We start from the raw sequence: 27,619 nt of genomic DNA, 5'->3' as shown, positions 1-27,619 counted from the left end.
AGGAACTCGCAGGTGAAAATACCTGCTGCGGGTTTAGACGACATACCAAGATTACTACACTTTCGATTAGGAATACTTTCGGCTAATTTAGCTTAAACATGTTTGGATGTGCTAGGGGACATTTGGTGCTGAGTAAAACTATTTTATTTTGCCTTTATTCTCACAATTCACCTCATGTACACTCTCTGAAATCAATTTTTTCCAATTTGCTTGAATCTAAACTGAAGTAGCAAGTTGGATTCATTCAAAAAAGTTACTGTTTTATATTACATTAGTCACATAAAATGTATATTGCTTTATTTTTTGTTTTATTCGGTAGTATAATCGATTTGGTTGTAAATAAAGCTATTAATTGTATAAGCTTTTTAACAAACTCACTACTACAACTACTTCTACTATTTCTATTACTCTTACTGCATGTGTACCTCCAGTCCTTTGATTTTAAAAAGACAAATATGAGTTGAATTGTGAAAGATTACTGTGTCAATGCCTTTCTTGGTGCTATTTGCAGTTTGTAGTAAATATATTGACTGTCACGCCATGTTTCTGACCTGTATTTCTTTTATTGACGCTTTAGTCGTGAGCGAGGATAAGGACGACTACTACGCCGACATCCTGATCTATGTGACGGGCTGCGTGCTCTTCATCCTCACCGTCATCATCATCGTCCTGTGCAGAATGAGGATGACCACTCAGAAGACCCTGCCCTCGCCCCCTGTTCAAAAGCTGTCCAAGTTCCCCCTCAAAAGACAGGTAACAGAAAGTAGATACAAGATTAGCAAAAACGCACCTATTCTCGCTCCCTTTCTATCCACGGTCTGACTCTGAAAGACTTAAGCAGGAAGTAGTTTGGCTAATTAAGCTGAGGGATCCTTTTCATTTGTGACATCAGTGGTGTCAGGCATTTTATTGAACACTCGTTGCTTTAGTCCGCTCTGATTGGCCAAGGTTTGTGATCAATAAACATAAGAGCAATTTAAGAAGAGAAGGGCACATTTTGGACTAATTGGGTTAGGGTTAGACCAGAGCTAAACTATTACTAGACCAGAGCTAAACTAGAACTAGACCAGAGCTAAACTAGAACTAGACCAGAGCTAAACTAGAACTAGACCAGAGCTAAACTAGAACTAGACCAGAGCTAAACTAGAACTAGACCAGAGCTAACCAAGAACTAGACCAGAGCTAAACTAGGACTAGACCAGAGCTAAACTAACATTAGACCAGAGCTAAACTAGGACTAGACCAGAGCTAAACTAGGACTAGACCAGAGCTAAACTAACATTAGACCAGAGCTAAACTAGGACTAGACCAGAGCTAAACTAACATTAGACCAGAGCTAAACTAGGACTAGACCAGAGCTAAACTAGGACTAGACCAGAGCTAAACTAACATTAGACCAGAGCTAAACTAGGACTAGACCAGAGCTAAACTAGGACTAGACCAGAACTAAACTAGAACTAGGACAGAACATAACCAGGTCTACATCATGACTTAAACTAGGACTAGACCAGAGCTAAACTAGGACTAGACCAGAGCTAAACTAACATTAGACCAGAGCTAAACTAGGACTAGACCAGAACTAAACTAGAACTAGGACAGAACATAACCAGGTCTACATCAGAACTTAAACTAGGACTAGACCAGAGCTAAACAAGAACTAGACCAGAGCTAAACTAGGACTAGACCAGAGCTAAACTAGGACTAGACCAGAGCTAAACTAGGACTAGACCAGAGCTAAACTAGGACTAGACCAGAGCTAAACTAGGACTAGGCCAGACCTAAACTAGGACTAGACCAGAGCTAAACTAGGACTAGACCAGAGCTAAACTAGGACTAGGCCAGACCTAAACTAGGACTAGACCAGAGCTAAACTAGGACTAGACCAGACCTAAACTAGATCTAGGACAGGACAAAACCAGGTCTACATCAGGACTTAAACTAGGACTCAAACCAGGACCAAGCCAGTACAAATGTGAACAATGTCATTGCACAATTTAAAACTGGAGAACCTGATTTTGACACAGCCAAACCAGAAGTAGGGACGATACATCGTTTCATTTGACAGCAAACGCACGGCTTTAAAACAGCTTTTTTCAGACGGCGAAGTGAAACTCTGGTGGTCCGCCCAAGCATAGCCAAAGCATTGATTTTGGCTCTTACTTCCAGGTTGCCGAGAAATAAAATACTTTTTCATTAGCCACAGACAATGTGCTGTGATTACATTTTGTTACAAAGTGCTGCTTTCACAAGAGATTCTTTGGGGGGGAACACAAAATGAACTGATTTACACAAACAAACAGCCGCCTGCCTACACTTTAACCTCAGTGATGTTTTCTAACTGTAAAAGCTTTTGTTTGCTTGGTCGCACGAGGGGAGACGTTGAAATCAGTTCTGACACTCACATCTTCTCTGGATCCCCCGTGAAAACACCCCAGGACTAAAACTGCCTCTGAATGACACATAATCCGTCCCACTATATCTGAACAGCAGAAGGGGCACGGAGGGAAGTCTCATCCCTCAGCTCTGGCACTCCGAGGGGGGCATAAATATCTCAGATCTCCCCTCAGATTGCTCCAGGATAGATGCCAGCACATGTCACCAGCGCAGAGGCTTCCAGCGTTCTCCCTGCGTCACCTCCAAACCTTACACACTCTTTATTTGTCTGCAGTTTCTCCACCAGCGTGAGAGCCGCCTTTGAACTTCAACTGGAGATGATACAAAATGTGCCACTTTTTCTTTTTTTTTTCTAACACGGAGGCATAAATGACGAAACGTTTTCCAAAGCTGAACGTGTCTGAAGAAGTCTCTCTGACAGATTTTGGGTTTTGGTGGCGTTTTGGTTGAGTTTTGACATTTGAAAGTACATTTATAGTTTTATTGATGGTATTTGATGGCAATATTTTTCTGTAAGATTCGCACATTAGAATTTACTGTGTGCAACACTTATAGCATAAATAGTCGATTTATCCTTCCCATAATGCTTGGCTCTGCTGACCTCCCACTGTTAGCAGTTACCATGTGGTTACTAACTATGAGCTCCAACTTTCCAGGTCTAAAATTAAAGGCTTCATATTTCTGAAAGCAGCATTTTTAGACTTTAGCTTCTCAAACCATGCTTTACTAAACTGCAGTGAGTTATATAACTGTAATTTTCTGAACATAGATTTACTATAATGACCCATTTTTTGAACCTCAAGTGTGTGCTACAACCCCAGAAGGCATATCCCTGATGAAAATAAGCATCAATAAGAGAAAAGAAGACAAAGTTTGGTATAAAGCAGGATATAACTGGGAGTAAATCAGATGAGCTTTTGCCCAGAACTCAAACTGGTTTTAGTTGGAGTAATTTAGGACTGAACATGAACTAAACCATTTACATCACACACACACATATTATACTAAATGTATTTTTAAATTTTATTTAGCTTTTAACAATTTTCTCTCATCTAAAACTTACCTGGAGTTGTATTTTACTTCAGCCACACAAGTTTCATTAATCCTGTTTACGAGGTCTTCTTGCCTCATAAATCACTTTGTTTCAATTTCCCCAGATTGTGAGGTCAAACGTGAAGAAATCCTGTGCAGTTTCATAACAAATGCCAGTTTATAATATTAGCAAGCGATTGAGTTGTTTCAATATCATTTTTGTAATTGTCTTTTTTTCCCACTAACACCAAATCCCAGTATAGATCCGTCTGATGGAACATGACTTTAAGTTCTAAAACCTGAAATCCCAAAGCACTGGTGCTCAAAAGCATGTTTAAAAGCCAATAACAATACAAACACAGCATAATATGTGTCCAAAACCAGAACCAATCTATTTCCAAACCAGACAAACCTGTCAGACAAACGTTTAAGATGTTAAATTTAAACTAGTTCCTACTCCACTGTTTTAGAACCCCAGTCCTTCTTCACCCTCGCTCCTCGTCATGCTCATGTAGGGTAGTGTGGAGGGGCCTTATTGCATTTTTCAGTAATCTTCACTTGGTTTTCTTGAGCTAATCTCCGCTCACTCCAAAGTCTGCCCCTAAAGCTCCTGGCATGTACTGTCCAATATTACTTTTCATAGCTGCAAAATTATATTCAGGGTCGTTTTTCTTGTCCAATTTTGGCCTTACAGCATTTTCTTACTTTTGCTGAAAGGTTGGTAAGTATTTTTCTTGTACATCAATCACGAAAGCGTCGCTGGGTTTGCAGAAGGTGGAAATGGGACTTTTTTTGATGGATACCTTGTAGTCGCAGCGCGGTTCTCGTTACCTGCACACTTCCTGTGTGCGCAGCGACATTCGTTTTTGTTAGTGCCGGTTTCGTGTTCAGTTATTTGTTAAAGTCGTCTTCTCTGACAATTTTGTGTGGCATTTTTTACATCACAAATATAAAATATGTGGCAAATTACACTGTAGAAATAATTGGTCAACTTCATGGTTTTTTCCCAGTTAATTCAGTCCATGCATTAAAGATCCATGAGGTTTTTTAATGTTTGAGAAAAATAGATCTATATCCAACTGAATGAATGTACAACCAAGTCGACCATATTTGGACCACAAGTGAACAATAAAAAAGGAAATCTACTGAACTAAAAACATTACATAATTAAGGAGGCAATTATTAAGAAACAACCATTTAAACTGAACATTTTTAGTCAAAATAACTTCCTGTCTTCTCCTCCATCTGTGTTTTTGCTCGGTTTCTGGTGCCGTAAACCTCAGCAGAGATTATAACATCTTGCTTTTGTTCTCAGCAGGTCTCCTTGGATTCAAACTCCTCCATGAACTCCAACACTCCTCTGGTGCGGATCGCGCGCCTTTCCTCCAGCGACGGGCCCATGTTGGCCCACGTGTCCGAGCTGGAGCTGCCCTCGGACCCCAAGTGGGAGTTTTCACGGACAAGGTATGAGAAATTTGAAATCATTTAGTTTACCCGTATTTTCTGGACTATAAGTCGCACTGGAGTATAAGTCGCACCAGCCAAAAAATGCATAATAGAGAAGAAAATAACATATTTAAGTCGCACTGGAGTATGAATTGCTGTTGCAAGTGTGAAAATAACAAATAATATCACATATAAGTCGCTCCGGAGTATAGGTATATAAGTATAAATATAAGTATAAGTCGCACCCCGGCCAAAACTGTGAAAAAAGGTGCGACTTATAGTCCAGAAAATATGGTAATTCCTACGGGGGAACTACAGAGACTTTCCTCTGTGACAAATGAATCCTTTTAATCAGGTTCAAACGCTATCAAACAACGTCCAAAGTCGAAGTTTGGATTTTGACTAGGAGTTTCTTTGTCCATTTTCCTATAGAATTGTAGCCTGTGTATTTCAAAATGTATTAACTTAATGAGGCTTAAAACAAAACAAAAGCCGCAAGCATCAAAGCTGTTCGGCTGAGCGTAAAAGCACTAAAATGATCAGAACTGCTCTTGTGAAATTGTATGGACTTTAAACCCACAACATTTTTCAGATATTTGAATGCAACCAGAGTAAATATTTCAGATGACTCTTTCCTTTCATAGGTTTCTACAAGTGTGGGTATGTTTTGTGATTACGGAACAGCGTTATAACTCATCTAAAAGCTCAAACTGTCAAAATACAGAGCGTTAAACTGTCACATATAAAAAGCAGCATACAGTTCGAATGCATGTGGCTACCAAGCAACAGGTCGTCTCACACTGAAAGCCCTGTTCTGTCCTTGTGCGTGGAATAATCTGAAGGGAAGAGAAAACATGGCGTTCAAAAAAAAATCAAGGTCCCTCCATCATCGGCTCCACAGCAACAGCCCATTTATATAATATAGAGCTGTCTATTATTGTGTCACCTTTTGGTCTCCAGGTTGACGTTGGGCAAGCCGCTGGGGGAGGGCTGCTTCGGTCAGGTGGTCATGGCTGAGGCCGTGGGCATCGATAAAGAAAAACCAAACAAACCCCTCACTGTCGCTGCCAAGATGTTGAAAGGTAACGCGTCCTTACTCATAAATTATTTGTGTCGGGAGATTAAAAGTGCTTACTGTTCAATCGCTTTTTGCACATTTTATAGATGATGCGACGGATAAAGATTTGTCGGACCTGGTGTCAGAAATGGAGATGATGAAGATGATCGGGAAACACAAAAACATCATCAATCTGTTGGGAGCGTGTACACAGGACGGTGAGTAGGTTATAGGGTTACACAGTTATTTAAAATCTAACATTGAACACTAATCATAAACAATCTTGATAAGAAGTCCATGGTTTATCGATGCACCAACAAAACAATAACGTTAATTATGAGATTGGATCCACAAAAACACAACGATTATCGACTAATCGTGAATAGTTGACTGTAAAAAAAACAATTGTCATCATTATCTGGATTAAACATAATCTAAAACACTTACAAAAGAAATACAGTGGCATTATTACATCAAAATGTCCAAAAAAAGAAGAAAGAAACAATTTCTGATTTTCTCTATAACACACTTTCATTTATCTAGAACCCTTCAATCATTGCATTTTTACATTTATGTGGTTGATAATCTATTTAAAAAGTATCAATGTACCAAAAATATTGAAGTTAATATCATAACTTCAATATTTTTGGTACTTATTTTCAGTAACAGTGGCCAACATAGCTGCACATCTTCCAATGATTATTATGATTAATACAGTTTTCATCATTCCACTGTAATGTAATCTTATTGGATGAGGCGTCGATGCCAAAAACACCATATAAAACTCAGACAAAACATGACATAAATGAAGATCTTGTCATAACCTCACTCGCTCCTTGCTCCTCGCAGGTCCTCTGTATGTGCTGGTGGAGTACGCATCCAAAGGGAACCTCAGGGAGTACCTCAGAGCGCGGAGACCTCCTGGGATGGACTACTCCTTCGACACCTGTAAGATCCCGGACGAGACGCTCACCTTTAAAGACCTGGTGTCCTGCGCCTACCAAGTGGCCCGGGGCATGGAGTACCTCGCCTCTCAGAAGGTCCGTACCAAACCGGGACTAACGGGGACACAACATGTTACTGGACTGAACTGGACTGGACTGGTTTAGTTTAAGTAGAAAAGATTTGATATGACATGAGAAGGACTGAAAACAATGTTATCGATTCACAAGGGAAATTACTTGACCTGCGACACAAAAGGATACAATATAATCACTATGAAATACATGAAATTCATTTAAAAGTCACACAAATGGAGTTAAATGAGATAAATATACACAATATGAATACACACTTCATAAACTGTAGCTGCAACGTCGACTCGTTTTCATCGACTAACTGTGCTAGTCAACTATTAAAATGTATAATATGTATTTTGAATCATTATCTGGACAATACAGACTCTAAAACACAAACAAAGTAACATTATTAAATCAAAATGTCTGATTTTCCTCAATAATTCACTTTATCCATAAATTGTCTCTCTCTAGAAGCCTTCAGTCCCCATATTCAACTTTTATTTTGAAAGTTTTAATGTACAACAGAAATAATCATTTGACTAGTGGACTAATTGAAAATAAGAATCGCTATAAGAATCGATAACTAAAATAATGATCAGTTTCTGCCCTAGTTCATGTTTAGATCTTGCCGCACGAACATTTCCCCACTGTTTATGCTGACTCTATAAATGATGCTTTTGACTTTAGCCAAAGTTAAAGCTCCTGGTGGGCTGTCGGTTGCTGGTGTTTTGCATGGTTATGAAGAGCTTTATTGATGTGTTCTCCTCTGCCTCCCGTTGCAGTGTATCCACAGAGACCTGGCGGCCCGAAACGTCCTTGTGACGGAGGACAACGTGATGAAGATCGCAGACTTCGGACTGGCCCGCGACGTGCACAACATTGACTACTACAAAAAGACCACCAATGTGAGTCCACAGGCGCAGCACACGCACAAGTATAGGTTTGAACTGTTTTGAAGATGGATGTTCCCCGAGGAGTTTTTCAGATTGATCTAAATTTAAAGAATAAAACGTGAAGCAATGTCAATGTGAAGGTTTTTGCATAATATTTATAGATAATAATAAGTCGCTAATATAGTAATCTTTTATGTAAGATGCAGAAGTAGTAGTAGTAGTAGACTTGACAAAAGTTTAACCAGCTAACTAAGCTAACTAATGTCCATAAGGCGGTTGTTTTCGGTCCAAAAATACATTCAAAACATTGTGTTTTAATAACTTATTGTTTTATAATGTTTCAGCAACAGATTTTAGATACATTTTAAGGTCTTGTTGTCATTACATACTACACAGCTGAAGTTTAATTTAGATTTTTATTGATTTTTGAGACTCTGGGACATATCAATAAATTAAAATTGACTTTGGGATTTGAGAAATGTGCGGTATTTGCCTGTTATGCACACAAACGTCCATACACGTTGGAATTGTTGCACAGAGAAGTTCATGTAAAAACAGGTTTAAAAGTGCCTCTGAAACAAACGCTCAAGAATTTGACACATATAGTACATCATCCGATTGGGCCCATCGTTTAAAAGCAGCAGAGAGGCGTAACAGCAGTACTTCCTGAACCAAGCGTCGCTGTTGAGCTCCATTTGGTGGAATTTGGAAGCGCAAAATCATGTAATTCAACTAATTGGGTACATTCTACATTCTAAATTCAATTACCAGAACATCGTCTCAGCACATAACCAGTGGAAGTCTTCAAACACTTAACATGAATTGGGTACATTCTACAGTTTATATTCCATTCAGGCCCTTTTATTCCAAGCAAATATGGACTGTCAAACAAGAAAAAGACATACTGTTATTACTTTGTTTTCTGTGAATTACACTTGTTTTATTCAATGTTATTAACTCTCATGAAAAAGTGGTGTGATCAGAAGACAAAAGTGGTTAATCTAGTGATAGTAGGACAAAGACAATAGCAATAATTCACAGCAGTACCATTACATTTCCACGACAAAGCATCTCAGCCTGGACTAGAGTTGTCACAATACGCAAACATGACAGTGATAGTAAGACAAAAGGTGCAATACTATATTTCAATACTACAATGATGATTAAAGACCGTGTTTTTTGTAGACAATAGACATTTCAACACAAAATAGTCGCAGTTTCTTAAGTAGATCCATGTGGTTTTATACTAGATCTTATTTAGTAGATCAAGACAATATTAAAACTATTCATTAAAGGTTAAAGTCGGTTGTGTTTATGTGCTTTTTTTCTGTATCAGTAATTGTTGAAATGACACTGCTTTAAGACTGCTTGCGTCTAAATACGTCTCAACACTTTTGACAAACGTAGCCGAGTCTCATCACCTTCAGCTCTTCCTTCTCTCTCTACGAATCATTTGCGGGATTTCTTTTTGACCCGACTCCACCATATGTAGTTCAAAGAGTTGAGGTTGTTCGTTATCCTACACCAGTGACCAATCTCTCCTAATCCATGATCTTTTCAACTGAACTGTATTTCTCTAGCTCATAATCTGTTATTGTGATCCCTGTTTTGACTGGTGCGTTTTTTTGTCCCTGTTGTCCCAGGGTCGTCTGCCCGTGAAATGGATGGCCCCCGAGGCACTTTTCGACCGGGTCTACACGCACCAAAGCGACGTGTAAGTTTTCATAATCCAAAAGCAGGTCGGAATAACAGCCCTCCGCTCATGTATGCGTCTTTACGGTGCTGACACGCCACGACGGAGCAGGTTAGCGTCAAAGCGGTGGTGTGAATGCAAAGCCGCCGAGCTCCCGAATATGAAAAATTTCTCCTAATCCCGCAGAGTCCTGTTTAAACGTGGACATTCCTCGACGCGTTTGTTCTTTGAAATCCGGACTCGACATCAGAGAGGCAGATAGAGGGATTTTGTGTGTGTTATTTTACTAGCTCAAAGACAACGTGTCGGAGAGATTAACAACAAGGTGTTCAACCCATGAACTGACAAGCCACTGGTTTTGTCATAACTTCATATTTTTACATTTAATAACATTATTGAAATTCATACTTAAAATACTGCACTGCATTGCAAACAAATCCCTTGCTGTAATTTCAACAAGTTTCTACAAAATTCCAACTTATATTACCAAAATATATGGTTCTTTCTGGTTATATAGCGTAGTTTTTTCAATGATTGTCGAGTTTTTTCCCCATTTATCCAGCGGGAAATGAATTACTACATTCATTCTATTGTCAGGGATAGGCAATATTAACAACATTGTCTTAAAATATGTCTTTAGATGAGGTTTGATTATCAGACAAATGTGAAATGTCTCCAAGATTAATCACAAAAGTGCAGAAATATCACTTGCACCCCGATTTGAGTTTGCAAAATTTCCTTTTTATTTGAATCAGCTCTTTTTGTAGCATTTTTACTATAATCGATATACTCAATATTCAAATTGTGCATGTCTTTGCAACAATATTATCAACATTTTTATATATTGCCCATTTCTAGCTAAAGAAAACAACCTCTACAAAAGTAAAGTAGAAACATTTCTGACAAATCTAAACCTCAAAACACAATTCAAACTTGTTGAAATGCACGCTTCACTAAAGACATTTTCCACAACAATGACAATCGAGTCAAACCCATCATCTTAACCTCTTGCTTCTGTTTTGGCAGGGAGTTAACAGGTCAATATGTCTCTTATTCCCTTCTCCCCTTGTCCCAGACGGAGTGTCCCATCAGAGAGGTCCAACACAAACACGGGCCCGTCAGCAGCGGGACGGCCCGATTAGAGCTGACTCTGTTATTACAGCAGCTCCGAGTTAACACGCCTCCTCCCGATGCTACAGTAGTGGTTTACTCTGCGAAGGCCACGGGAGAGTTCACCCCTGACCCGCCGTGTTTTATCAGGGAGACGGATAAACCTCAGACACAAGTGGACCCGAGAAGTTATAGCCAAAAGTTACAGCTCGATAAGTTTGCTCACACGTATTATCTCGGGGCAGTTAATGATGGTTTAGATGCACTAGTGATGTCATGAACTAAAGTTTGAATTCAACTCAACTCAATTTCGATACCAAGGAATAGGCTTGATACTCAATACTGATTTTGATACCACAATGTTAATTCTAATAATGCTCTTTTTTATTTCTAACACAAAGTAATAGTACCAGTACTTTTTATAGTCTTATACTAGTTCTGAGAATGATCAAGATTATTCTAAAATTGTTCAGGAACATATTTTTTTTTAATCTATGCTTGCTCAAATGAGTTTCCAGTTTTGAAGTTAATTTTAGTATTGATTACCGGCATTATCACTATATTACTTTTTTTAATATACTTTTCCAATGCAAATAGGTGCTAAAGCTAATCAGCCATGACATACGGTATCTGCAATTTTCACATGCACAAATACTACACTGCAATTGGACTAAACACAGAAGTAATCCTGGACTAGACCTGGACCAAACCAGGACTAGCAGGACCAAACCAACTATGATTTTTAGTTTTAGTCACAATTTACTGACCAAAAATGAACAAAATGCACACTTTTATGTTTTCACTGAGCATTTCAACAAATCTGAGCGCTTTACATTAGTAAATACATTAGTTATTATTTAGTATTTATTCTCATGCCACGCTACCTCAGTGGTAATAAACTTATATTACACCTTCTATAGCTGGGCCTGGCCGCCAATTCTTGCTAAATTCAGCTATTGAAAATTGTCTCAGCACAAAACCAGTGGAAGTCTTCAAACACAGCATTAAACAACACACAACATTAAAGCAGCGTTGACCTTCCCCTCACTCCTCACTCCTCTCTGCCCTGTTTGCTTTTAAATAAAGCTGTGTTTAATTGTCTCCTGCTATTAGCCCGCTAATGGTGTGTGAATATTAAACCATGGCACACAACTCTGAATACAAAACACCTGCTGCCCCTGAACGCACCACAACCCTTAACACAGCATTTGTTTCATGTCGCGCACAAGTCACTTTTTCATTCAGGCTTTTTGGTCCTTCCAACTTTGAAGCTTCTGTCCTCCTCTGTGCGCTCGGTTAGTGATGGTACGGTGGCCTCATTGGGACAGTTTGTTTTTCCTGAACGAGAGCGTGGATAATTAGATTAAACTCTCAAAATGCAGCCGTTTTGGTTCAACAGTGGAACAACAGTTGGGGAAAAGACTGCACTAAGACTGAAACAAATTACTTCTACTGCTGTGACAGATGTTTTGGTATTGGTATATTATATACTTAAAATTAATTGGTAACGCTTTAAAATAAGGTCCTTTAAGAAACTGTTTATAAAGTGTTAATAAGCACCAGTTATTTATTTATTTATTTCTGCACTTGTAAGGCTAGCATTTGTAGTCGGCTTACCTTATAAATGTTCATAAGTCATCAACAAAAAAACTTTATTATCCCGTACAAAATGTTTGTAAGAGCATTAATACAGAGCTTACAAACTATTATCAACAACCAAGCGATAAATGCTTGTAAATTATATACACTTTCTTATACACAAACGCCATATAAATATTTTACTAAGGAACATTGTTTTTTTTAATGTTTTGCATAAAAGCCACTTTGCCCGGAATGTTCCGCAGTTTGACATGAAACGCATCCATGGCACATTTATTCTTTTATTACAGTTTTTTTTTTATTGCTAGAAAAAAACTATAAGGTCACATTTCCGCAGATCTGACCTGGAACCTGGCAACACCTTGTCGATAGATAAGGTTAATGCCATGCCGTGGAACATTTCAGGCAACTTCTCCATGAAGACAAGCAAGCAACAAATTACATTTAACTAATGGAACTGCAGTGATCAGAAGCCAATATTAAGATGTTAAAATCCATAACAAGGACCACAAATGTATCTTATTTGTTTAAATGTATGGGGGGGGGTTTGGTCTTTTGTAAAAAATAATATCGAAATGTATTTATCTGGGATTATGAAATCATTTGTTGCATGATTGTGTAAAGATACAGACAAATTGCTGTACTATTTCAGTTTTTGCTCATCATCTGTTTAAAAACACAAACTGAGGACAAACTGGGATACGTTTTCAATATTGTCCATTACCCATATCTGGGGGGAAACTGTTCAAATCATGATAACCGATAAGTCATCCCTACATTTAAATGATTCATCTAAATATCTATCCAGTATAAATGTTGGTTTAATTTGCTTAGACAACAATAGCCTGTGTGACTGACTTTGCCTTGAGCTGTTTATGGATTTTAAAAAAGCATTTATTTCACAGGATATTTTATTCCTGTCTGGAGGAGATGCCCATTGGTTTAAATAATTATTGACCTTCCGTCCGCAACAATAAGAGTCAAGTGGAGTCTTAAATTGAGTGCACAAACACAGTAAATCAATACTCACTCATCTTTCTCATTCAACTGTGTAAAACTGCCCAGGGCCATAGTCTCACCTGTAATGTGTATTTATGTTGCAGTTTTATGCAGGACTCTTATATATTCAAGTCCTTTACTATGCTTAATAAGAACCATACATAAGTCAAAAAAAAATATGACGTTTCATTGCCATTGTCAGTGAACAAAACTCACAAACTAGGAACTGCTGCAACACATTAACATAAAACAAAAATATTAATAGTAAAATATGATAAAACTATGATAAAAAATAATGCGTTGTATAATATAAAATAAAAAACAGAAAAAAGCCACTATTTATTTCAAAGAATCTCATCAAATTTGATTTATATTTAGTCTTAACTGAACTCTAAATTAAAAAGTTAAACTAAACTGCTGACAATTGAAGATATTTGTACAGATGTAACTTCTGCTTAAGGCTGAATAATGTTGAAATTGAATGATGAAAAAGCGTATTTGTTCATGTTTCTCATACACCTTTGCTTTGTGTGGTGCAGGTGGTCGTATGGCGTGCTGCTCTGGGAGATCTTCACTTTGGGGGGCTCTCCGTACCCCGGCATACCAGTGGAGGAGCTGTTCAAGCTGCTGAAGGAGGGTCACAGGATGGACAAACCTGCCAACTGCACACATGAACTGTAAGAGTTTCAGCACAAACTACTATCCCCTTCTTTCATGACCGCAGATGAGTGAAACACATGATCGGATGGACGAGGCTCACAAATTCTTCACTGTTTGTTTTGTTTTGGATTGAGTCTTAGTTTGTATTGATTGTATTGAGCAAAGATATTGAGCAAATTCCTTTTTTTTAATAAGAACAATATTCGATTTTTTTATTTTTTTCCCCCATTTATGTTTTATGTTTAAATAACTAAACTGTATGTGTGGGTAGTATCGCATTTGGGCTATAATGTGAGATATTCAGTTTGAATAACTTTTAAAACCACTTTCATTAAGACCAAAATGTTGAGTAATAGACTATTTTTCTTTCTGATTATTCTTTGAGGACCTTTCCCATTCCAATATATTTTGATTTGACCAACAAAACCATGAATACTTTTGTATGTATTGTAAATTTAGTATAGACCCTTTAAAAGTTTGTAAACAAAGACTAAAACTAAAACTAAATTCCAAAATGGAGGTGAAAATGGGAACACAATGTAATGAAACAGGGATTAACCTCACGATATCACACAAAAACATCAAGGTTTTGTCAAACGCAAACCGCTCAGATACTTGTGAGAGCATCCGAGCCACATTTACGATTGCATTTTACACTATTTGTTCATTTAATTAGAGATTATGATGGACACTTTCATATTTAATTAAGGCAAGATCCGTATTTTTAGGTTTTACTGGACAAATACTTACACAAACGTTGACTCCACAATAGTTTTTCATTTTATCTACCGATATATACTTTTTGTGAAGCTGAAATATATATTCTATTCCAACTATAGCTGACAATTCTACCCTGTTCATGCAAATTTGCTGATATTTTTTGTAAATACAAAAAAATCATCAGCATTTATATTTTATTAGTCAGTTAATAATTAGAAACGTGTTAGGGTCGACTTGATTTTGCCTCCAGTCGCCTTCATTCTGATATTTTGAATATTCTAGTCATATAGTATTTGAACTCTCCTAGTCCCATCCGTAGACCACAGAAACCCTTGTTCCTCTGTGTTTATCGTGTGTTCCTCTGCTCTGTGTCATAGGTACATGATCATGAGGGAGTGCTGGCACGCCGTCCCGTCCCAGAGGCCCACATTCAGACAACTGGTGGAGGACCACGACCGGATCTTATCTATGACCTCCACAGATGTGAGTGCCCCAGACAGCTGCAGCCACTGATACTGAGGGGAAGCTGCAGGAAAACATGAGATTAGGAACAGGCCGTGCCATAGAGAGGCACATCAGCGCAGTTAGAGCGGGCATTTGTGCGCACGGAAGCCAAAAGAGGAGAACAAAGATAGATTTACTGAGATACAAAAAGGTGGGTCCAAGCGCCACTACTTAAGTAAAATACAGTTTCTTCAAATTTTATTACCGGCAATCGAGTAGAAGTGATACTCACGTAAGAGAACATCGTATTTCTTATTTGAATTTCATGTCACTGGAAGCACAAAACACTGAATAATAAACAAAGTCTGGTGTTTTCAAAAGATCGACCTCAAAAATAAGGAAAACTAAATCATATCTGATGAAGCGGTGCAAAAAAAACGACAAATGTTCAAATATAAAGCTTTTGTCACTTGTAAACTTACTCTTAGTGGAAGGAGTGAGCAAAACTTTTACTACTGTTACATTGTGAAATATGTTACTTATGTTGGATGTTACTTATCCCCAAAAACTACAATTACTTACAGTTACTTGAGTAGATGTACTTACCACTGATTAAATAGTTTTTTTTTTTTTCTGTTGCATAATCTCTTATAATATAGTGTCACTCCTCTCTAGGGTGGTAAAAGTACTCTTAACTGTAATATTTGAAACAAAAGACATATTATTCATTACATCATGATGTCGTTATAATTGTTCAAAACGAGACCTTCTGATTTGAGGTTGTTCTCTTTGGAGGATAAACTGCACAGGTCTAAAAATGTCAAAATCCATGGATGCAGTATTTTTGATGAAGAGAATCAGTTTCCTTGTCTGCCTGAAGTGCAAAGCGTGTCATCACTGAAATGCCATGTCTGTGTCGCGATCTTAATCTCAGTTTGATAAATGGCACAGAATCAAAGGATGAACCTCTGTCTGGACACAACACAGACAGGTGTAGTTCAGGCCAGACATTATGGGATCAATGGCAAATAACTGAAAAATGCTCACTGATGGTGCAGCGGTTTAACGCCAATTTGTGATTTTCACCCAACTATTTCAGCTTCAGGACATAAAGCCTTTGGGCCAGAAAATCCTTCTTTCAAATACAAATATAGCCTACGTAGTTTCATTCTTTAGATAAATTACACACAAATAATCCCAGTCAATAAAGCAATAATAAGTGATCGTGTCAATTACATTACTTGATCAACTGTAAAACGCGCTTGGAATTTAAATCAGCTTAAACTAATACTGACTATGTTTTCACGCGCATCAAAATCGAATAATCCTCTGATTCCAAAATGTGATGATAATGCTGAGATTTGTATTTTAAATAACTTTGTCAATTGCCTTGTTTCGACCACAGGAGTATCTGGACCTGTCTGTTCCGTTCGAGCAGTACTCTCCCACCTGTCCCGACTCAAACTCCACCTGCTCCTCAGGCGACGACTCTGTGTTTGCCCACGACCCGCTCCCGGACGAGCCCTGTCTTCCCAAGCAGCTGTCTTCAAACGGGGCGATCCGGACTTAACGCTCGCGCCGCTCTATGACCCACCATCTACTCTCACCGATCTCAGCTACAAACTCATGCAATAAAACGTCTTAAACTCTGTGAAAGCGCAGAGTTGTAGGCTTAATACTTCTTCCTCAACTTCGAGACTCCATTAAACGTGAAGGATTATTATTTTTTTCTTGAATAAATTTATATATTTTTGTACTTGGGCCAGTCTTTTGTTATACGGACAATCCGTGGGAGAAACCATTCCGTGCCTATTGGGATTAAACCTCCTCAGACTCATAAAGTAATGGACAAATGTTTAAAACAACACACAATGAAGGGCATTGGTCAGTTACCAGGAAGGAACTTGCAACAGACGCATTTGATTGGTCGAAATGTTACCAGCAAGAAACCATAAATATGACTTGGATGGGACTTATTCTTCCGAAGACACTTCTCAAATTCAAAGGATTATGTGAACATTTAAATTTATAAGCGCCACAACCCGAACAAGCCGTTTTCGTGATACATTCAGGGTCGTTCAGTCATAAGTACAAATGTTTGGAGGGTTTTTAATGTATCTAAAATGATTTATTGTAAATATACAAATGCAAATATGTATGATATATCTTCAGCTGTAAAAGACAAAAAACATTTTAAAATATTGTTTAGAACCGGAGCGTTGGAGTCTAGAAGACACTGTCCGTGTGTAAAACATTTAATCATTTAAGAAAAGGTTTATTTGAATAATTAACATGTATATTTGTAAAGATATTTATAGAGTTAACATGTGGTTCCTGAGAAAAGTTTAGTCTAGGTTTTAGTACTGTACGCAGATTTTTATTTTGATCTTTGTAACTTATTTTATGGCAGAACTGCAACGTGATTTTCACAACTGGCGGGCTTCTCTGAGATTGATCCACCTTAGATTTTTTGCTTTGTTTACAAGTTTTAAAAGAACAAATGTATGACAGACAGAAGACTATTGTGCAAAGCGAGTGTGAATCGAGCCCAGCGGAGACTCGTGGTTTTGAAGTTGATGTTTGCAAAAGTGAAAAGCAACAATGAGCTCTCGCTGGGCAAGAAAAAGCAGCGCTTGACTCCATGTGTGCCAGAGAGGCCTTTCAGAGCGACTGAAGTACTTAGAGACATAATGGACATCATCCACTCCTCGCTGTAGCACGGCCTTCAGAATAAAACGCAGCTGTTTTCAAGGGAAATTTACGATTCAATCAGGAGGTTTATATTTAAGTTGTAATATTAATTATACAACTAACTGGTCAATTTGTCTCCATAGATAAAAGTAATCATGTGCCATAATATCTGATCTGATGATATCTTGATCCTTTTTTATTCAGAGGGCTGTTGAAGCGGAGAGGTTGTGTGGGTGATGCTACAGCTAAACGCAGAGTTGTATGTACTTTGCACAACAGCTGCCCATGTGTTATCGCTGCTGTCTAGTATTAAAACTGAAATGAAGGAAGGCTGTTTGGTCCCCGGACCTCGCAGCTTTTAATAAATATTTCTTAGCAGTATATTTGTATCCGTTTGTCAGAGGAAACTGTAGTAAAAAGTGCCAAATCTAGTCTTATTTTTGCTTGATTCGCTGCAGCGTAGGCGAGTGCAGACAGGGATCATGGGATTGCCAAACAAACATCTTTTTTCTCTTGTTTCTAGCATTAGCCAGCTGACCCCAAACACAAACCAGGGGTGAAATGTTTACACAGAGCCACATCGCTAAAGGGAAGGCGATTCCTAGTGTCATTGAAGGTTTAGACTCTCATTCACTCGCTGCTAAACGAATACACTTCACTGTGCAATGGCCTTTTTCAGTATTTTGTATGGTTTTTCTGACCCTAGACTGGATACAAACATGAACACAGTGATCATTATAGCTATTTATAATTCTATTTTAGACATTTTTATATACTAGTGTATAAATGAAGCAATAATATGTGTTTTATCGTAAATATTTTTTCCAGGAATCCAGGCATCAAGTACAATGAATATGTAATCGTTGTTGTCTTATAACTGGAAAACATACAGCCCAAAGTCGCAGTGATGTGATACTCCAATGAATGACCATGAATTAATAAGCTAAAGAATAAAAATAATCGTTCACTCATGGAAGGGTGAAACTGGGAGATGACACTCTTTTAACATGAATTTGAATAAATCTTAGAACAGAAATAACAGCCAATAATCCAATAACTGTAAAAAGTAAATGACCTCATATTACACTTGTGTCCATCTTTCTACACAGTCTGGTGGTCTTACCCTCTGTTCTTAATAATCCCCCGACACTTTTGTGAGTACTTAACCATATTTATTTGTTGCTATGCTGTAAATGTTTTCTTTCAAAATGCCAGTTTTTCTTGTCAACATAATAAAGGCCTTTGTATAGTACTAAACGGAAAATACAAAGTTTGTATTTTTATTTTCCAAGATATTTGGTTTTGGTCCGAATCTGAAGTGCCTGGAGAGTTTTAAGGTGATTTTGACTCTAAATCTTTTTTTTAAATGACAGATAATTTACTTTATGAGAAAAAAGGCACTTCAAATTGTTGATGATGGTATAAATTATTCTTCCATGCTGAGTAAAAAGCTGTCCCTATGGTGAGAGTGTTTTATTCAACAATATTTTACCATGTGCTCAATTGTCTGAATGCTGATTTTGCCCATCCGGCCTTGCTGTATTTAACTTTTTCATGCTTTTATTTTGAAATCTACTAGGGCCATTTCTGTTTTCTTTGTCTTTGTTAGACACTTCACATGGATGTGTAGCTTTTGGCAGCGAATAAGATGAAATGGACACCAAGCATTTTATATAATAAGATGTTTTTAACATGTTTTGTAACAGAACACAATCTGCTTCGAATAAAACTACAAGATGTTGAAAACTAGTCTCATTCAAGAGTGACAATTATTGACTTTGAATCAAGAGTTAAGATTTCTTTAAACACATAGTTGACCGTGTAATCAATCACATAAGCATACTTTGAATCACATAAGCATACTTTGATCATATTGTCTTTATAATTGATGGCAGATACTCAAATACATTATTGTGAAGTGAAATATCTCCAGCAGGAAAACACTGCTCGCGCGCTCTCTCTCTCCTTGGGCCTGACACAGTTGCTGTCAAAATGGTTTTCAAACAAACATCTTGCAGTATTAGCCAATGTGTGGTTTTGTGTCTGTTTAGGAAGATTTATGTTTGAGAAATATTTTCAAAATACCACAGAGTCACAGCAGCGAGTCCAGTTTGAATCTTGTTTTTGAATGTTTTGTTTTGAGCCCTCTATAGTTGGTACACAAGATGCAACATGAGACAGAGACGGAGACAAGGGCAAACTGTGGTCCAAGTGGCTCAGGAATCATCCGCATTGAAAGTGAAAGGAGTAAACTGTTTCTGTCATCGGTAAACACTGTCGTCACATCAAAGAGGATCTGATCTTCAGTCTTCAGTCTTACTAAAGCGGGGAATTCAACAGGGTCCAGTGTCTTCCTGTTAAAAAATGCAGAATTGATAAGCCCCGCATTTCATAGCTGAATTTCATCGTTGCAAGCAGTGAAATTTCAAGTACCGTGTTTTTCTTTTGGAAAATGGCTACCCGAAGTCTACATTTTGTATAGGGAAGAGAGATACACCTGAATGCATGGACAATAAATTATTACTAAAACATGCACGAATTACTCAAAATAAAAGCCTGAGTAAACCAATGACGAGCTGTTTAACATGGTTACAACTCATAGAAGTAGATCTTGCATTACATTTCCTTTAATGAACCACAGTCACTGAGCAACAAAACATTTATGGTGAACATTGCTGTGACAAAACATTTACAAAAGTGTTGAACTTGACAATGTTCAAATGAAAAGCAAGAGGGAGGTGGAACACTAGATTTCTATAACTTGTACTTCATGTGTGCTGAGGTGGTGCTGGACCATGTGCTGGACGCAGATTGAAAACAACAGAACACGTCCCCATAAAAAAGCTGTACCAACACTATTGCACCAACTACTCTGAAAGACTATAATTATTTTATTACACAACATGTTCCCTGTCAGTATGTACATATATAAACATTACGTTGGGTAGACTGAAGGAGGTGAGGCTGCCAAACTGCAATATTAGCTCAATAATAACAACTCTCACCTTCATACACCGGCAGGTTGGGTGAAGTGTCTTGATTAAACTGGGATATACTAACTTGTCAAAGCCCGATATCTCAAATCTTGGAGACTAAGCAGAAGAGAATCGATGCAGAAAGGATTTAATTCAACTATAGTCTACTATTTTGCAAGTCCTTGTCTTCTTTCTCTAATCCTTTAACTAAATCACAGTGAACCATACTGTACTTTGGTGTCATTGTTTGTTACTTTAGTCATGACTGAAATCATAAGTCCTGCTCTGATTTTACTCATAGATTACTTTTAAACGTTCAAACGACTGTATTATTTCACTCAGGATGTGGAGCAAAGTAAACCACCTTCAGTAAACTGGGTGTGATCAAAGTGAGATTTCGTGAACTAAAGTGAGAAATGCAAGAGCGCACACACAGTTCAGAACAAATCATCCTTTCAGTCACATACCGCCTTAAGACCACCTTTAATACCACCTTAACAGCTCTTAATCAGCATGCACACTGGCACTCTATACGACTATTTGAACTGTAAAAAACCCTAAATATTGTAAGACTTGTAAGATTTTTTATTATTGCTTTGGAATGAAAATAAATGATTTTGGGCTTATTTTTGCACTTTCCTTTTCTTAAAAACAGACAGAGGCTGATAACATGCTAAATCTGTTCCCTACCGTTGCCAAGAGGTCCTATTCAATATTATACAGTCCACTTATATTATTACAGCAGAGAACATATCAGACCTGTTTCAGTTTGCCAATGTTTGAAAAAAAAAAGAAAAAAGAGACAGAACCTCTAAATGATCAGATTAGTCTGTAACTTAAAGGGGACATATTGTGCTGAATCAGTTAAATAAGCGTTTAACCTTGTTACAACGGTGTTTCCTCATCATAATTTACTCAAAGTTGTATTTTGATTGATTGATTGATTGATTGATTCATGCATGTTTGAGTAATTCTATATCGTACTGCAAACGAGGCTCGAGAGCTCAGAAAATGTCTGTTTTCACCTACCCCCTATCTCTGCCCACATTCTGAGTGATACATTTTAAGGTTCTAAAATGTCACATAGCTTGTAGTCACTTTTCAAAACTAAAAACATCTAAATGACAATCTGCTGCCTTTTCTACCATTAAACGGTTTTAGATCAATATAGGGGTTTACAATGAAGAACATTGCGAAATAATTATATATTTATAGTTATATTTTAATATTTAGTATACTGGAAAGAAGCATAATCCGTCTCCTTGAAAAAAACGAAACTATTTAAACCAATTCTCATCACGACACAGAGAGAGTGCTCTATGTGCCCCTCTGCTCCATCCTAAGCACGTCCGGAGGGGAACATCCTGCCCCTTCCCTGGGACGCTCAAGTGGCCCATTCATGGCGGTCCTGCTGGCAGATCGAGGGGAGCGGGGTTGTTTTTCGGGACTAAATAGATGTTTCTGTTTGGGATGTGTTTGCTCTGCCCCCCCTAGCACACTGGATTTTTGTGGCCCTCACGTTCCTTCTCAGCTCTGTCGTTTATCAAACCCTCATACCGTGCTCAGCCAACCTCTAGGCGCCCTTTAATGTCCCTTGACGACATAAGCACTTTTCAGATGGACATAAGAAGAGCTTGTTGTACAAGCTCTCGCACACAAACCATGGATTGACTCAGCACTCAATGTGATTTAGACTTACTTCATAAAGATTTACTGCGGCATTCAAAGATGGAGCAAAGATGGAATTCTAACAGTAACCAGCATCCAGAAATAACTTTATTGGTCATTCATTCATTTATTTATTTTTAACTTTTTTTTATCTTTTCCCAAATATTCATTTTCATTAATTTCCCATTTACCGTGTGTGAGAAAGAGGTGTAACCCAAGTAGAAATGCAATCAGATGCAATCCAAACCACATATCTCATTAGTTTATCTCAAGTTTAAAATCTTGAAAACATCCTAAGACTTCATTTAATAAATCACACATTTATAGAAAAAAATAATGCAGAAATAAAATAGTCTCCTTGGGCAAAAGAACACCAACCCTCTAGATGTCACTGCCATGTGATGGTATTATTTGGGTGTACCCTTGTCTTTGCAGTGATAGGACGACGCTCGATGGGTGTGTGTGAAAGCGGCCCTTGGTATGTTGTTACTGTAAGTGTGCCAAATCAGCGATTATCCCCACTGCAGCAGGACAGGCGTGTCGTGGAGAGACGCAGGGGAACAGGTGCCGAGTAACACTATCCCGGGACGATGGGGTTTCCTCTAAGCGCGGAGGTCCCAGTGAGGAGTAGGAATAGAGCTGATGATAGTTCACAGGGCAACACGGGACAAACCCAAAGACAGAGCACTCCTAAACACAGAAACAATCACAAGGGAAAGTAACCAAACCAGAGGTCACAATAACTTTGAGGAGTAGAATTACTGTAAGGTTAAGACGAATTTGACAGACAAATGTGGACTTTTATTTTGGATTGACTTTGCTTTAACCCTTCTTTTCTTTCAATGAAACCCTTTATATTCAAATTGTATCCATTACTTATCCTGTGATCGCCCTGGTCCTGCCCAGTTCTGTTTTTCTTTGTTTTTTTATCTTTGTTTTTTTTGTTTTATGTAAAAAATACTATATGTAAGATTAGATCAGTGTCTCTCATTTACTTTTTCACTTTTACTCTTTATTATTCTTTATTACTCAACAACATCCTCCACTGTAAAATACATTTTGGATTACTTGGATTCATGAAAATTGTAATTCTCTTTGGTGGAAAAAAATGAAAGAAGACATTTGAATCATTCAGACTTTTGGGGTATTTGGGATCAAGAAAATAAGGGTTTAAATTAATCTGTACCTTCAAATAAAAATATTCCATCACTGACTTGTTGACAAGACAGCAATTTTGGATGTAAACACAAACTTGAAAAATAAAGTGTATACAGTGCATCTGGAAAGTGTTCACTTCCTTTTTTTCTACATTTGAATTTACAGCCTTATTATAAAATTGATTAAATTAATTGTTTGCGTGAAAACTATAAACTCAAAAACAATACCCCATGAAGACAATGTGAAAGAAGGTTGTTAGAATTTGTTGCAAATTATAAAAATGATGATTCTTCTACAGTTTGACTGGCGTTCACCTGTGGTAAATTCAGTTGATTGACATGATTTGGAAAAGCTCACACCTGTCTATAAAAGGTCACACAGGTCATAGTTCATGTCAGAGCACAAACCAAGCCATGATGTCCATGGAACTGGATTGTAGCGGGGCACAGATCTGAGGAAGGGTACAGGTTTTCCATTTTAGAATAAGACTGTAACATAATAAAAAGTGAATCATTTCCAGATGCACTGTATAAAGAAAGTGCCAAACTTTTACTGCATTGAATAATTACGCACAATAATTCTAAGATGAGTTTCAACATCCTGGGCAAAGGTCAGGTCACAGAGAGGTCAGCCCTATGTTCCCGGTACCAATGTTCCCCTAGACCTGGCTTAGGGTTATATGCTGCTATATTTTATGCAGTAAAACCATACGTTTATGCACAACTATTGGGAATGTGGAACCTGAACCAGTAGCCTATTCCATAATTTGAGGAGGTACCTATGTCCCCCCCCGTTCATAGAAAAGGGGGAACATAAGTACGGCTCTGATCACAGGTTAGGTTGTATGCATTGTTTTATGGGTACTTTCCCATAGCCTGGACAAAAGAGGGTCTAAAGAATGACATCCAATGTTAACCTGAGGCCAACAAACATGTACGTATTAACAATAACAATTTCTGTTTCAGAAATACACGTTTGAGTTCAGACAATAATAACTTTCTGTTAGCGTGTGTGGATGTTGCATGTCTATCCTTGCTGTTCTACATGTGGTATATACACTTCCAGGCATCTGGCCTCTTAACTGTTGAGATCAAGGCTCAGTAACGTATTATATTTTGCGTGAGAGTCTCAGACCAAAACTGAGCCCATTCAATCCATATCTCCACATCAGGATCAGGAAATATCAGGATCAGCCGCAGGTCCACGGAGAGATAGTCAAGGACCATTTAACCTGCACTTACCGAAATACTTTGCGAAAGGACCCAAAGGCTGTATTGTTTTGATTATGTACCATGAAATTACAGTCATTAGGGCTGGAGTAAACTGTTCCACATTGTCAGAATCACACCAGTGAATATCACTTTGTATAAATGCACTTTGAAGACAGGTAAAATAAAGGACAGCAGTTTAAAAACATATCAGATGCAATAATGACCCCTACACTATCTGGTTCAAGATTAGCACATGTCCTTTTTTGCCAGGGTGGATTTGTTTTCTTTCTTTTTGATGATTACATCAGATAACCTTTCTGATATAACCAGCCTCCAGATGGACGACTAGTCAGTGGTCCACATCTTATCGGATCTAATATTTTTTGACCTAATGACCTAAAAAAATATATAATAACACATGTACTAAATGTAAAACAAAATTAATAGTCAATTTTGCATTTTTCTAATTTGACATTGATACAAGAAATTAAAAGGGAAATAAGAAAGTAGTGATTGAATCTTTCTTCTTGACTGATGTGATGTTGTTCGACCTCCGGCACTTACCTCAATGTCAGAATCACATCAGTTCATCAATAACCCTGTTTTTTTGGTCTGCTCCAGTGACCCGCCCCGGTTCTTCAACACTCAGCCTCCCCTCTCCCCTCTCCCCTCTCTCCTCTCCCCTCTCCCCTGTCCCGTGAGGAGGAGTGATGAGTGATGGGGCTGAGGTAGCTCTGTTTTACCTGGTGTGGAATTTAACACTTAAGTGCAAAACTTCTCCACTCCAGTGTCATCTTTATTAGGCAAAATAACAACAGCTTTTGGGTCTCACACACGTTTAACATTGGACATAGTTTGAACCAGAGTTCAAACTATGTCCAACCCCGAGTGAATTCTTCTAAATGAATGTTCCAAGACGCATGATGGAAATCTAATTTAAACAAAATGATGTAATTGAAGATATAATACAAGTATTTTTTTAAATATTAATTAATATTAATATTAATTAATTTAAATAATGGAATGCAATAACAAACAAACACTATGGAAGAAGAAAAATAGTTCAAAAACAATCCATACAAATAAACGGGTCATAATAAAACCGACACTGCCACTGCTTCTTGAAAGTTTGGCTACAACCAGATTAAGAAGTTATTTTTTTACCAGATGCCCATCCTGACACAATCATTTTTATTTGTGGGTCTAGATTTGCTCATTTGGTTATATTATAATATAATATTATTGTTAGTGTTTGTGCTACTGAAAAGTTGAAGGTCAAATAAATGATGTTGTTTTCATGTATAGTAAATAATTTGTTCAGTTTTTGATTGTTGTAGTCCAAACATTGTTGAGAAATACAGTAATTATAACATTGAAGATATTAATACAAATATTAATATAATACACAAAACATCAAATATATGATGTGATGACATGATGGCTTCACGCGTCTAATGGATTATTCTTATTCCAAAATCAACCACAGAGAGAGCAGACACATTGCACAGATAGATCAAGCAGAGAAAGTACTTGAGCCGTAATAAACCAAACTAGAGACAATGAAGCCACTACATGCTAGAAATAGGTGCAGGAGCATGAGAACAGTGCAAAAAATCCAAGTATGTCAGGACTTAAAGAGCTGAGAGAAGGTTTCAGACTCAAAATGCAGCAAACAAAAATCGTTATATTTAGATTAAGTGTCAGTTAATGTGACACTGAGCAAGACAAGTTAAGATGAAAGAAAAGTTAATTGTTTGAAGAAAAAAAGCAATTTTTAAAAATGTGCGAGCTGAGCGAGTTTTCACTAATGATCATGTTGTTTAGGCCGCCACAAGGGAAAGTTATAGACTGTGATGAATTTCCTTGGACATGAAATTACCAGTGGGGTGACCTACACGTGCCCATATCTAAGGAGTTTATAGAATATGGTTATCTTACAAGGGGAGTGTCGGGGCCTAATATTCGTGAAACAAGGGGGATATAATGGCGTGTAACTGTCGGAGCAGCGGCTTTTTATGCAGAAACTGTCCAGGTCTTGTTGGTCTTCTGTTGTCTTCCGTGGCTCTTCAATAAAGACTTGCATTAAAACTTCACAAGTCTGGTGTTCGGATGTTCTTGGACACTAGGACTGTGAGCTGTAAAATCTGGGCTGGACATTATGACTCTCATGATTATACTTGCAATATCCAAAACTTATAAAGCACTAACATTTTCTGTAGCTGCTACAGGTGGCCATCAAACACATCCCACAGGACAAAGTCTACTAAAAAAGTGACCATTTATTTGATTTGAATTTTGAGTATTGGTTGAGTAAAATAATTTTGCTTGGTGGCAGAATGGCATCAAGTACAACCTCCAACATCCAGGCCATCACGAGGACGGAGCAGCCCTATCCCGGACTGGACATGCTGCATTATAAAAACGCCCAGGGAGGAGAGCTGGAGGAGAAAAAGGCCTGATCCTGAGGCAGCTGGTGGAAGCCTTCATCCAGATGCACAATAGCAGTTTGTTCCACCGCAATTTAAGACTGGAAAACATTTTAGTGGAGATGTTGCCACGAGTTCCCAAGGTCATTGACTTCGGCTGTGGAAGGCACCTATGATTACTATGCAGGTATATTATCTCTTATGTAGGCTACTATTTTCAATAATGATGAGAAAAATCATTTGGGGTGTAAAAGTATTAACTGTGTACTTTCCGAGACCTTCAGATATGCCCCTCTCGAGTATTTCTCTAGGGCGAGCCCACCACAGTGTATGATGGGGGCGCTCTCCTCTACAACCTCCTCCATCACAAGTCCTTTGACACACGCTGCTAATGAAGGAGAAGAGGATGTTTGACAAAGGCCTG

The 27,619-nt window shown here is 37.9% G+C and overlaps 2 protein-coding genes across 9 annotated transcripts in view; both read left to right on the top strand.

The window, feature by feature from the left end:
- fgfr3 (fibroblast growth factor receptor 3) overlaps positions 1–18,138 on the top strand; it is an 83,711-nt gene extending 65,573 nt beyond the window's left edge. For 7 of the 8 annotated variants that reach the window (XM_072457352.1, XM_072457350.1, XM_072457351.1 and 4 more), the window contains exons 8-17: positions 578–753; positions 4,742–4,890; positions 5,833–5,954; positions 6,037–6,147; positions 6,779–6,969; positions 7,731–7,853; positions 9,485–9,555; positions 13,782–13,919; positions 15,000–15,105; positions 16,472–18,138. In XM_072457352.1, the coding sequence (XP_072313453.1) occupies positions 578–753; positions 4,742–4,890; positions 5,833–5,954; positions 6,037–6,147; positions 6,779–6,969; positions 7,731–7,853; positions 9,485–9,555; positions 13,782–13,919; positions 15,000–15,105; positions 16,472–16,636 (1,352 nt within the window). In that variant the 3' untranslated portion in view covers positions 16,637–18,138. The remainder of the gene's footprint in view (positions 1–577; positions 754–4,741; positions 4,891–5,832; positions 5,955–6,036; positions 6,148–6,778; positions 6,970–7,730; positions 7,854–9,484; positions 9,556–13,781; positions 13,920–14,999; positions 15,106–16,471) is intronic. The other variant, XM_072457348.1, reaches the window with a different exon arrangement.
- ndufaf1 (NADH:ubiquinone oxidoreductase complex assembly factor 1) overlaps positions 1–27,619 on the top strand; it is a 299,207-nt gene that overhangs the window by 206,309 nt on the left and 65,279 nt on the right. The gene's annotated exons all lie outside the window — the stretch shown is intronic.

The sequence above is a fragment of the Eucyclogobius newberryi genome, unplaced genomic scaffold (genome assembly GCF_026437365.1).
Source record: "Eucyclogobius newberryi isolate DKJ021-1_F unplaced genomic scaffold, fEucNew1.0.hap1 SCAF_21, whole genome shotgun sequence".
Classification (NCBI taxonomy): Eukaryota; Metazoa; Chordata; class Actinopteri; order Gobiiformes; family Gobiidae; genus Eucyclogobius; species Eucyclogobius newberryi.
This window is presented reverse-complemented; position numbering and strand designations above follow the sequence as displayed.